The 13,440-nt window shown below is 37.2% G+C and overlaps 1 protein-coding gene across 1 annotated transcript in view; it reads left to right on the top strand.

Moving 5' to 3' along the window:
* The first annotated feature begins 320 nt into the window (after positions 1-320).
* LOC141427706 (uncharacterized) overlaps positions 321-13,440 on the top strand; it is a 39,166-nt gene continuing 26,046 nt past the window's right edge. Inside the window, 2 exon segments of the mRNA XM_074087301.1 lie at positions 321-456; positions 12,009-12,143. Coding sequence (XP_073943402.1) covers positions 384-456; positions 12,009-12,143 — 208 coding nt within the window. The 5' untranslated portion in view covers positions 321-383.

Raw genomic sequence — 13,440 nt, forward strand, 5'->3', positions numbered from 1 at the left:
TTATCATTTATCAACGTAGGATAATATACAAATAGCTGTAAGTGGAGGTAGGCAGGGGGGTCGCCAAATATTTTCAAACCAAGAGGGGTCGCGTCCTGAAAAAGTTTGAAAAACACTGGTTTAGCGAATGTAAGTATATGTCGTGATTTGTAGGCAGTGTGATTGGGTATTAAACTATACAAAGCAAAATGAATTTTAATTATATATGTATTAAGGCTTCTTTCAGTGAAACGTTCTGGCGTCAACAGGCAGTTTGCCTTGCGCTCGACTTGGCAGGGACACTACGAGTACCATGCCCCGTGATATGATCCAACCTCTGATTGTTAGTATTAACTAGTTCTGGCAGCTGAGCGGACGGCAACTACGCGTTAGTGATTTGTACCATGTCAGAAGAATCAGTCAAAATACAAAAGTTACCAACGGATACCGAGGACTCGCTGTTGCGACTATTTAAAGGTCAGAAAAAAAAATCTATATATATAAAAGAAGAAACTGACTGACTGACTGACTGACTGACTGACTTATAGATCAACGCACAGCCCAAACCGCTGGGGATAGAAACTTGAAATTTGGAATATATGTTCCTTAATAGATGTAGACGCGCACTAAGAAAGGATTTTTTGAAATTCTCACGGGATAGGGAAATATCAAAACCTTTTTTCGCTTCTTTGTTTGTAGTCGAATCTCTGAAACTATTGAGCCGATTTTAAAAATTCTTTCACCGTTAGTAAGCTACACTATCTTTGATTAATATAGGTTACTTTTTATCCGGGATAATGCAAAAAATCCCGCGGGATGGAAATAAATTAATTTAATTTCGGAGCTGATTTTAAAAATTCTTCAACCGTTAGTAAGCTACACTATCCTTGATTGATATAGGTTACTTTTTATCCGGGATAATCCAAAATTCCCGCGGGATAGAAATAAATTAATTCAATTTCGGAGCTGATTTAACAAATTCTTACATATTATGTGATATGACTATCCCCAAATGACAAAGGCTACTTTTTCTTCGGGAAATTACAAAATTCCCATGGGATAGAAAAAACCGAATACAACTTCGGGGATGATTTTAAAAATTCTTTCACTAATAGAAAGCTACACTATTCCTCATTAGTATAGACTACTCTTCTTCGTAAAAATGCAAAATTCCCGCGGGATAGAAATAAGTGAATTCAACTTCGGGTCTGATTTTAAAAGTTCTTTCACCAAAAGTAAGCTACAGTATTTCTGGTTGACATAAGATACGTTTTTTCGGGAAAATTAAAAATTCCCGCGGGATAGAAATAAGTAAATTCAACTTTGGCACTGCTTTTAAATATTCTTTCACATGATATAATATGACTATCCTCGATGTCAGGCCACTTTTTTTTCGGAAAATCCAAAACACCCATGGGATAGAAAAAACTGAATTCAACTTCAGAGCAGATTTTAAAAATTCTTCCACTAATATAAAGCTACACTATTGCTGATCGGTATAGATTACTCTACTTTGGGAAAATGCAAAATTCCCGCAGGATAGGTAGAAGTAAGTAAGACAATCCAAATTCGGAGCTAATTTTAAAAACTCTTTCACTAATAGTAATCTGCAGTATGTCTGATTGTCATAGGCTGCTTTTCTACAGAAGAATGCAAAATACCCGCAGGGTCGAAATAAGTAAATTCATCATTGGGGTTGATTTAAAAATATATTTTACCAATTGGGAGCTACATTATCCCTGATTGGCATATGCTACTTTTCTCCGGGAAAACATAAAATTCCCGCGGGATAGCAAAAAGTGAATTCAACTTCAGGGTTGATTTATTTATAATTTTATACCTAACTCTACCTGAACAGTACCATGACTGGCTGACTGACAGACAACGCATAGCCAAAACTACTGGTGCTAGAGACTTGAAATTGGCAAAGATGGACCTAAAGTAATACAGAGGTGCACTAGGGAAAGATTTTTAGAAAATCCCATGGAATAGGAAAATATCTCAACTTTGTTTGTTTCTTTGTTTGTTGGGGGTAATTTCTGAAACTACTGAGCTGATTTAAATAATTCTACCAATAGAAAGCTACTCGTACAATATCTCTGATGGACAGACTTCTTTTTTTAAATGCAGAATTTCAGCAGAATAAAAATAAGTGAATTCAATTTCGGGGCAGATTTTCAAAATTCTTTTAATAATAGAAAGCTACAATATGTCTCTAATCGACAATTAAGAATATTAAAATAAATCACAGTAATTCATGTCCCGCGGGGACTTTACAATTTCTCGAGATACAATCCTATATCCTATAATAATATCGTGTAGGAAGTCGCCGGCAAAAGAAACGCGTAGTACTTTAACGCCTTTAATGTTTCAGCAAAACAGGGTTCCAGAGTTGGTACGAATTATGAATGATTAATTACGTATGTAGGTTGATTTTTGAATTCCAAAATGTGCACCATCAACAACGTCTTACTGTATTTGTATTTCCATGTAATCCAAAAAATCAATCAAAACACGAAAAAAAGGATCGCAGAAAGTAAATGTATGTTAATTGCTACCCCAAATTTAACGCGAGCGAAGCCGCGGGCAAAAGCTAGTAAATTTATAAAAGCTCAAATGCCTACAGTCATTCACAATGAACGTCAAGGACACACTGAAGTCACAACATAAAGAACAGGTTCTCAGGCTCTATAAAAATTGTACTGTTTTTTATACACTCGTTTTAGGTAGGTACATAATAGGGCTTCTTAAAGTCGAGTACCTGCCGTGATGAGGTCACGAGGCTTTGCTGATTGCACTGAACAAGGTACGATATTTCAGGATTACTATAAGATTTACTTATTTTTTTATTTGATTATATACATACATAAATTAGGTACAATACTTTTTTACGAGTAATTGACCAATATCACTGATCATCATCATCATCATCAGCCCACAGCAGTCCACTGCTGGACATAGGCCTCTTCCGTGGCGCGCCGCAACACTCTGTCTTCAGCCCCATCGTCCGACAAAGAACGAAAGTCACCGACGTTGCTCAGAGAAACGCACGGGAAAACGTAGTGTAGGGCGTCCTGAGGCACGGTGGACGGACGACCTACTGTGTTAAAAATAAAGTTGTGTTAAATACTTGTGATGTATACATATCATTTAATAATATTGTAAATCTGTTTTAAAAAAATATACCTCGTTGAGTTTCTTGCCGGATTCTTCTCAACAGAGGTTTTTCCGAACCGGTGGTAGATTTTTTTTGACATTCATAAGTGATTGTTATAGCCTAAATTGAATCAAGATATTTTGACTTTGACTTTGACTTTGACCTTAAGAGAGGGTCGCTGGCAGCGGATGGATATCATTGATGAATAAGACTAATTATTAAATAAACATATCAGGAAATTAATATTGTTTAGAAAGAGCAAATAATTTCGTTACAGACAGAGCTGGAAAAATAAAGATACGGCTTTGTATAGTAGACACATAGCGCCTCGCGCTTTTAGGTAAAGGTAACTTCATAAGAACTAATGACCTTCAAACGGCTGAAAAGGGGCCCCGAGAATGGTATTGCTAGAGGCGCGGCGTGGTTCCGGCCCTGTCGGGAATAGGTACACCATCCATAGACGAGTTAGTTTGGTGTGTATGGTGACACGGACTGTTGAGGAGTCAACAACTTCAACGTCAACCGTGGGGTAGAGCAACAGGAGCGGTCGGCTCTAGGCGCCAAATGCAAGGGCCGCCATTTTCCAGTTTCCAGTGCAAAATAAAACTATGATGGCGTCTTTTGAGAGGCGCGAAAGCGGTGTACAGAATCTCGCTCTGCCTCTAGACTAATGATTCATCAACATCATCATCCCAGCCTATATACGTCCCACTGCTGGGCACAGGCCTCCTCTCAGAACAAGAGGGCTAATGATTGATAGAGCTTAATAGAGCCAGCGCTGATTATCTTTTCTTCTTTTTGTACTATTGAAGACTTAACCAAAAGAATTTGCTTTAAATTACCGTATTGTGTAACCGTACAGCACATCTGTTCAAACATACTTATTTCAGTATTTGGATAACCAGTTTACCTACTTGTCTGGGTTGAGTTAATCTCCTACTTTATCTTTTTATAATGTGCAAATCCCAGTCAAGTTTAAATATATACTGGTAAAAAGAATTTCATTGGTAAAATGATATCAAATAGTAGATTGATAACCAAGGGTGGAAAGTGACCCATTTCACCTGAGCGTTCGAGCGCCAATAGTTCGAGGGGAAATGGGTAATTTCACCCGAGTTAGACACTCTACTTTTCATTTCGACTGTGAGGAAAGTATAATAGTACAAAAAAAATGAGAATATCATTAAATTGAATTTCAGTATTCAGTAAATTGAATTTACTTATACCCAACCTCCAACGGTACTTTTTCGACATGGCCACTTGCCTCGGCCGAGTATAAAAAAAAATCGAGTTGGTCACGACCAAGGAGTTTATATACCTACAAAACTGGAGGTTGAACGCTGAACGAAGAAGGTTGACCTTTATTACTTATTTATATATTCCATCTCTTTCTTTCACGAATGACATCCATCTCTTTCTTAACCTAACTAAAGAACGAGATGGAATATGTTCGTGACGTAATAAAGATCAAATTTCTTGTTTTGTATACATATAAGCTTCTTGGTCACGACGACGTGCATCTAGATGGCCATGCCGAAACGTGAAAAAAAAGTGTCATTGACATAACTCAACTTTCTTCGACTCCGTGGCTAATCGAAAAATTAAAAAAAAAAAATACTTTCCACCCTAGAGATTAAAACGCAATTTTCCACCCGACTATCTACCCATGAAAATTAAACTTTCCGAACAGGAGAGATGAAAAGTATATTTGAATTTTTAACCGACTTCAAAAAAGGAGGAGGTTCTATGTTCCAATGTTTGTTTTTTTTATATATTTTTTTAAGTATGTTCACCGATTACTCAGTCAATTGTGGACCGATTTTCAAAATTCTTTTTTTTATTCGAAAGAGTACTCTTCTGAGGTGGTCCCATTGTCACCAAATCAAGATCTGATGATGGAATCCTAGGGAAATCGAGGGAAAATCTCAAAATTTATAGGCACACCTATGGCGATTTGGGCATTTTTAGCATTAAGACAAGCATTTACAATCAGAAAGTATCACTTGGTAACCTGGACCTGATGAAGAAGACCGTAGATGGCCAATGGAACTCGTCAGAGCTAAGTAATACTCGCGCGTCTATAAACGAACATGATTACTAAGCCAAGATAAGCGACTAAGAAGAAGCTTTAAGTTGATGATTATTTCCGAACTGATCTGATGCTGAAGCCGGAAGGTAGGCGACGGAACTCTGTTATAAAGCAACGTAACTAAGCCGTGTTTGGGCTTAATGGAATCGTTGTGAGATGCACTTTGGCTACAAATCACTAAAAAGTGAGAAATAAAGAAAATTTTTAACAAAACGTAAAACCGACTCCAAAAAAATAACAAAAAATGGAACCGACTACAAAACTCTTGAAAATATTTTTCTAGGTAGGTACCTACATACTAGCTCGAAGTCGGTGACTCAGCACGACCCAGCAGGAGTGATTAAAACTCATAGTATGTAGGTGAGGTAGACGACTATTGTTCCACTCCTGCTGGCTCGTGCTGAGGCACCCACTTCGAGCTAGTAGGCACCTACCTAGAAAAATATTTTCAAGAGTTTTGTAGTCGGTTCCATTTTTTGTTTTTTTTTTGAGCCTGTTTTATGACAATACATTTTGTTAATCGAAACTAGGAATAGGTACACATAGCTACTACGAAAAAATAACCATGAATTAAACATAAATTAATTCAGTAATAGGTTAAGGGAGGCAACAGGCAACCCTCGCGCCGGCAGCTTTCTCGCGCATCTCAATCGCAGGTCAACGCGGCAATGCTGCCTGCGTGATGGGCACCATGCCAGAGCCCCACCTCTCTTTTTTAATTAAAGTTTTAGTTTTAGTTATTTTAATTTAATGGTCGTTTTAGTCCTATGGATACAATACAATACAAAGACTCTTTATTGTACACCAGATATTGAGATATTTTGTATTTTCTTAATATTTCTAAATGAATTAAACTTAACTATTAAATACATATATATACCTACTAAATACATATATCTGAATACATTTAATTGAAGGTATCTTAGGCAAGGAATGTTTTTTCGTTTTACCAATGAAACTCACGTAGCCTCTATTTTCTTTTGGGTTGTATATGTTGACTAGACTAGCTGTTGCCCGCGGCTTTTTCTGCAAAGAATTAGCGTATCGCTATACACCAATAACAGTACAAAATTTACCCGGGTACAAAGTATCCCCTGTGGTAATACAAGTTATAATATAAACTATCAGTGGGACAAATGTCATCGAAATCCATTACTTAAATCATTTTTCAGTGATGGATACATTGGCGTCAAACTTATATGCGTCGGAGGTTAAAAAAAGAAGATCTGTAATAATCTGTATACTAGGTGTACAGTCGAGGAAACTGAACCACTTACCAGCTAACCTTTGTGCAACTAAAAATGTCATGTTGACATCCCATAAATCATAGCGAAATTGATTATGAAAAGGTTCTACCCTGGTACGTGATTCAGTTTCCTCGACTGTATCTATGTACCTATACTTTTTCACCGTGGTTTCTGAAAGAGTTCACATTTTAAAAACTTTATTAAATCGATGCCCGTTTATTGTCCTTTATATGCTAAGCATCTATGGGTGATACAATAAAACTACCTATTTATGTTTTTACATTGGTTTTTATTGTTTATCTCAATATAATAGCCGGTCATTCTACAGTTTTTTTTGGAAATAATACGATATAAGGATAATGTGTCATTTTAAGAACCTATATTTTCGAATCCACCAAAATTTGGTTCCGGAACATGAATTCTCTGGTGTTGAATCCCACAAAGTCAAAATATTTGGTTCGGTAGTAGGGTTATATCACGCAATCCAAGGATTGCGATAAACGGTGTAGAGGTTGAGCGTGCAGCTGAGGTTCGTAATTTGGGTAGGTATATTGATGGATAGCAACTTGCGGTTCGAAAAGCATGTGACCGAAACAGCTCGACAGTGTTTGTTCCGCCTCAAGGTTTTATACAATGTCAGAGATTTTTTGAGTGTTGACCTTCGTATGAGGCTTTGCGAATCACTTATTTTGGCCAAATTAAATTACTGTCTGACTGCATTTGGACCCTGCCTTTTAGCACGATCTCAGCGTCTTCTGCAAAGGCGTGTGCTAGGTTCTGTTTTAGAATCCCTCCGCGATGCCATGTCACGCCAAACATAAACGATGCGAATTGGCTCAAGATGGCCAATCGTCAGGATTTTCTGTTTGCTTACCTCCTGGTCGACATCATTGTCCAAATATCCAAGTTATCTTTTTAATAAATTAGCTTGGTCAGCTTCAAAAAGATTTTTCGGAGCCTGGCCCTCTCGCGCAATTGTTTTAGCCATGCCTCGCCACGGTACTGCTGCGTTTAGGGGCAGTTTTAGATACAGAGCAAAGAGCAACTAAATGCTGGAATAATATAGGCACCACTTCGTGATTTAAATTCTAGGATTCCTTTTAAATTCAAATTTCGTTCTCACTTGTTAAACTTGCAAACCACTGTGTCTAATACTTGCCTCTATTTCATTAAAAAAAAAAATCCTGCATGCATTCAATGTGGTTATTCGTTTGTATTTTTATTTATTTCTATACTGTACCCCATTTTACACTATCTATTTTCCTACTTTCCACGGAGTAATAAACACACTCATACTGATTACAATTTTAACTTCTTTACTTATTTATTTTAATTGCCCGTCATGTCTGTCTCCACTCTTTATACTCGTGTCGTTCATGTAGTGCGCGTATCCTTTCCCTTTATCTTTATTGTTTTTCCTCAATTTATGCATTTAGGTCATCCACTCTATACCTACCTACTCTGTTTCGTCTTCATATACGTGTTGCACAGGTCTGCCTCAGTTGGTTCTGGTAGAATATCAGCGCTGCGGTCTCCGCAGCTATATGCTGAGTCAGTACCTTTCTTTTCATGACACTTGGCACCCATAGCTTAGATTCAGCTAAATTTGTTTTTTTTTTTTACATTATTTCACTTGTTTGTATCTGTGTGTGCATGTGTTGTGAAAAAATAAAGTTTTTATCTATCTATCTACCCTAAAATAGGTGATTTTTTTGGGCAAAAATATTATTAGTAAATTTACTGTCAAAATATGTTTGAATAAGTAATTCAGTTTTTAGACCCACAAGCTGAACTGAAATTAAAAAAACCACTAAAGTGATTATTTCGTAATTATAACGTCTTATTTCTATTAGGAAAAAAATAAAATAAGATGTATAAGTCACATATTACCAAGAAATTGGATTTTAAATAATTGACAATATTTCATTTTTTTAACACCTGTAAATTACTACAGGAATCGAAAGAGTTTTGCCTCCTGAACATGGGAAAATATTTATTATAATTGATTTCTCCATATTTAAAAAATACAAAAAAATGAAAAAATATGGCTGAATTTGCCAACACTACGACAGTATAGATATGTTTCCTTTGCCTTTTTCACCAGAAAAAGGAGCGGTCATAATTTTGACAACGTCTCTATGCAACGTCTACGTCAGATTTACGTGATCTTTTTTTTAACAGACTAGACAAAAGTAATGGATCTATTGTGTCGTAGTTTTGGAGTTATGCCCTTTTAGAATAAGCACATCTTAAAAAAATTGTAATAAATTAATTAATAGTTGTAGCGAAATTTTAAAAATATCAGCGTTTTTCTCTTTCCAAACAGAATACAGAGAACGAATCAAATTATAGTCTTAGAAATATGAAATCTTGTCAATTATCATTTAAAATCCAACAAAAGATATGATTGGAAATTACTTATTTTGTTAAACCGATATACCATGAGCAGCAAAAATAAGTACAAAAAGTCTCAAGGCACGTTAAAAAGACATACCTAAACCTTAAATATACTCATACTTGCCACTATCGTAATTAATTTTTAATTTTTACTTTAGAAAATATGAGCCTTTTCTAAGTTCCATTAAAAAAATAACCGGATTTTACATGTGTTACAAATAAAACCTGATTTTTACTGAATTATTAAAGATTATTTTTGACACAATTTTACTGTCGCCAACTATTACTTATTCTGTGCTGTCGTGGTGATAAATTTTGGTGGATTATTAAAGAATATATTTGCAAATTACCTGACCTAATTTTTTATGCAAAAAATTGCTTATTTGAATTAATGTTGATTTTACTTAGACCAAAGTTGCTAGGTGACTGGGGTGATAATAATAAAAAACACGGTATTAATATTCGTTCTGTTTTGTTGTTTGTTTTCTGTTTCTTCTTTCCGTTCTTAAGGCCTAGATAAATAATGTTAATAAGCCGTCCACCTCGTCCACCAATAATGATGCTGTAGAAAAAAAACCGATCACTCGATTCGTTTTCGACAAAATGACAAAAAATTACTGTGTCAAAAATATTTCCGCTGCCTTAAGTATTAAATGGTTACAGTTCATCATCCCAGCCTATATACGTCCCACTGCTGGGCACAGGCCTCCTCTCAGAACAAGAGGGCTTGGGCTATAGTTCCCACGCGGGCCCACTGCGGATTGGGAACTTCACACGCACCATTGAATTGCTTCGCAGGTTTGTGCAGGTTTCCTCACGATGTTTTCCTTCACCGCAAAGCTCGTGGTAAATTTCAAATGTAATTCCGCACATGAATTTGGAAAAACTCAGAGGTGCGAGCCGGGGAAATGGTTACAGTTATGTGACTAAAAATACAAAAATCGGAACATTTCAACCCTAACTTTTTATTTTTCCGAGCCTTTACAAATGCCTACACGTGACTGTATAGTTAAATATCATCTAACTAACTTTCAAAGTTAATTATCTCGGACTTTGACGTAGTAAACTTGACCTTGTTTTTTTTTGTAGCACACCAATGAGGTATCGGCACAAAAGTAACTTCATAAGATCAATCTAGAACATTTAAAACAAGTACTTACACTAAATACGACTATACTATAACTATGATAGCTACGACGTAAATTTAAAATCTTGCAAATATTGTTCTCTATTTGATTCATACTTAAAGTTAATTTAGATGCGTTCCACATTTGTTCGATCTACTCGGCCATAAATCAATTTCACAAAATGCACGACATGTAAAAAAAACCGGCCAAGAGCGTGTCGGACACGCCCAAAATAGGGTTCCGTAGCCATTACGAAAAAATTAAGTAATATTTTTCTAAGGATTTCGTATTTTGTACGGAATCTTCCAAGTTTAGGTATATTTTATACCTTAGGCTGCTATTTACTCATAAACTACTAATTATTCTCAAGCAAACTTAGCCGTTATAGTTTTCCTTGAAAGTTTGATATACTTACTACCATCCTGATTTTTTTCAATTTTTTCCACTCACCGGTTTAGATTTTAGAGGGGGGGGAGACGCTCGATTTTTATGAAAATGTGCACTTTAAAGTTGAATATTTCGCAAACAAATCACTGAATCGAAAAATCGTCTTAGCAACCCCCTAAAGAATCATCAAAAGAGAAAAAAAAAATCACCCCCACTTTACGTCTATGGGAGGTACCCTAAAAAAAAATAATTGTACCATTTTGTCGGCATAGTTTACTTATATGTCCGTGCAAAATTACAGCTTTCTAGCATTGTTAGTCCCAGACAGACAGACAGACAGGCAGGCAGGCAGGCAGGCAGGCAGGCAGAATTCATTTTTTATTGCTTATTGATAATTTACTTCTCAGCTCGAGGCTCAGACCCTCTCTTGAGCAGCATGAGAAGCGTAAAAAAGAACAAAATAGAAAGTTTCTTGCAGAAACAATCGAAGTGTTAATTTCTGCGACGCCACACCAAGAAGAATAATATTATTTTTTCTAAATAATACAATTTATTTTTGAACTCACTAACCATTCTTTATATTACTAATAGTAGAATCTGCACTAAAATAATTATAAATTAAGAGGGACCTGGATAAGTGACAATGAATGAATGAATTATAAAAGTAAAAAAAATAAACTAAAAACACGCTTTCACGGGGCCTAACCAAATGGTAAAGTTTCCTGACTGCTCGATCATCAGACCCTGGATACCATTCTTGGTCAAAGTACACCCTAAGACTATTCTAACAAGCTCAAACGCGGCTAAGTTACACTGTTCTGACTTGGAGTTCCAGTGCCTGGCTTCCGGTTCCATCATGAGATTAGATATGGTAAGTAGGTATACCATATTATCCCACTAATATTAACCTCTTCACCGCCAGAGTCATCCTGTCGTGACAGCCAATGGAATGCCTCATACACCACGGCCATTCATCTGCAATGGAATTAAAAATCGAGTTGATTTGTCGCTGGTTTTTCTGTGGCGTACAAGGCACATCACTTCGTTTGTTTTGTGGCGGTGAATAGATTAAAAATGCGAAAGTTCCTTTGAAGTCTGTTTCTTTGTTTGTCACCCTCTTTCTTCACGTCTAAACCGCTGAACCGACTTAAATGAAATTCGGTATACAAATAGTTTGAGTCCTGGGGAAGGACATACGATAGTTTTTATCCCGGGAAATTGCATAATTTTCGCAGGTAACTACTACTTAGTACATACATTGTACATACATTGTTATTAGCTAGAGCTTACATACCTAATCAATATAAAAATAAGAAGTGGGTGAAAAATTAAAATCTAGTCCAAAAATACCGTACCTACTTACTTTTTACATAGAGGTGAAGGTGAAGCTTAAACGTAGTAAAAAATCAACTGCCTAAAAAAAAAAAAAAAAGAATTGAAAACCAAAAACACACATAGCGCTGGCTGCGTTACCCATTTGAACCGCAAACTGTGCGATCTGCGGAGATAAGTACGCGCCAGCTCTTGGGATTCTGCTGCTGCAGCTTCTAGGGAGAAGCGTCGATCAACTGGGATGATAGAGCTCTTATAAAAGAGTTCATATAAAAAAAAAACATGGTTTCCAGGTCATTCGGAGGGGTTCCTACGGTTCGGTCCCGGCGGTTTCGTGCTGCCGGCGAGCTATGCGGCACACGCCGACGCGCTGCGCCGCATGCCGCTGCGACATGACGACGTTTGGGTTGTCACGTACCCACGATCAGGTGCGTATACAGCCACCAAGCAAAGATAATTTAGGGTACAGTCATGGTTATAAATATCGTTACAGCTATCGCGTCAAATATATTATATAGTTACGGCCTTATTGTTAGTTGCATAAAGGATAGATATTTTTATGTCTTGGTAACGTACCTATGCCGTGAAGCCGTGGTGGCCGAGTGGTTTGACCTATGGCCTCTCAAGCAGAGGTTCATGGGTTCAAACCCCGGCTCGCACCTCTGAGTTTTTCGAAATTCATGTGCGGAATTATATTTGAAATTTACCACGAGCTTTACGGTGAAGGAAAACATCGTGAAGAAACCTGCACAAACCTGCGAAGCAATTCAATGGTGTGTGTGAAGTTCCCAATCCGCACAGGGCCCGCGTGGGAACTACTGCCCAAGCCCTCTCATTCTGAGGGGAGGCCTGTGCCCTGCAGTGGGACGTATATAGGCTGGGATGATGAACGTACCTATACTTCATATATGTATTTATGACTTTTATTGTACACATTGCAGCCAGCAGTACGGAAGAGTAGCACTGAACGTTAAATTCACTTTACAAGCGAAGTGCGGAGAGTGCACGTGCATGCATTGAATTTTTCATCACACTTGCTCGTAAACAGTGTCGTAACATGCAGGCTACCTTAGTTGCAACCCCCCATATAAAACCCTCGACCTTAATGTGCTTGTCATGAAACCCGTGGTCGGTAAATGAGTCATTGCGCGTACACATTTTCATGTTATGAAGCCCAAGGTCGGTAAATGAGTCAGTGCCCGTACTGATGGCGCTGCGCGCGCTGCTGCAGCACTACATGGACCACCACATGCACACGCACGTTGCGGCGCATGCCGAGGGAGGTAGAGGGCGACGTTGCCAAGAGCACAGCCTAAGGTATCGCCAATATTTGGAAGAATTATATTTTTTCTTTTACAAATATAAAATTTTACTTGCAAATGTGATGAAAAACATTGTATGTCGCACGGGCGGTACTAGAATTACGAACATCGACTCAATAAAGCCCTCAGTCTTCGACTTCGGGCTTCTAATAGACTCTCGTTCGTAATTCCTTATTTACCGCCCTTAAGACACAATGTACTATAACGTTCAGTGCTACTCTTCCGTACTGCTGGCTGCAATGTGTACAATAAAAGTCATAAAGGATAGCTGAGCTAGTTTGGCTACTTGACGTTTAACCAAAATTTACTAATTAGAAACCAAAATTATGCTAATATTACATAACTGATTTTGTAAAAGTTCACCTAACTTTTAGCTACTAGTTAGGCCTTAATTTTGTATATA

Source organism: Choristoneura fumiferana, chromosome 5 (genome assembly GCF_025370935.1).
Source record: "Choristoneura fumiferana chromosome 5, NRCan_CFum_1, whole genome shotgun sequence".
In the NCBI taxonomy this organism is placed as follows: domain Eukaryota; kingdom Metazoa; phylum Arthropoda; class Insecta; order Lepidoptera; family Tortricidae; genus Choristoneura; species Choristoneura fumiferana.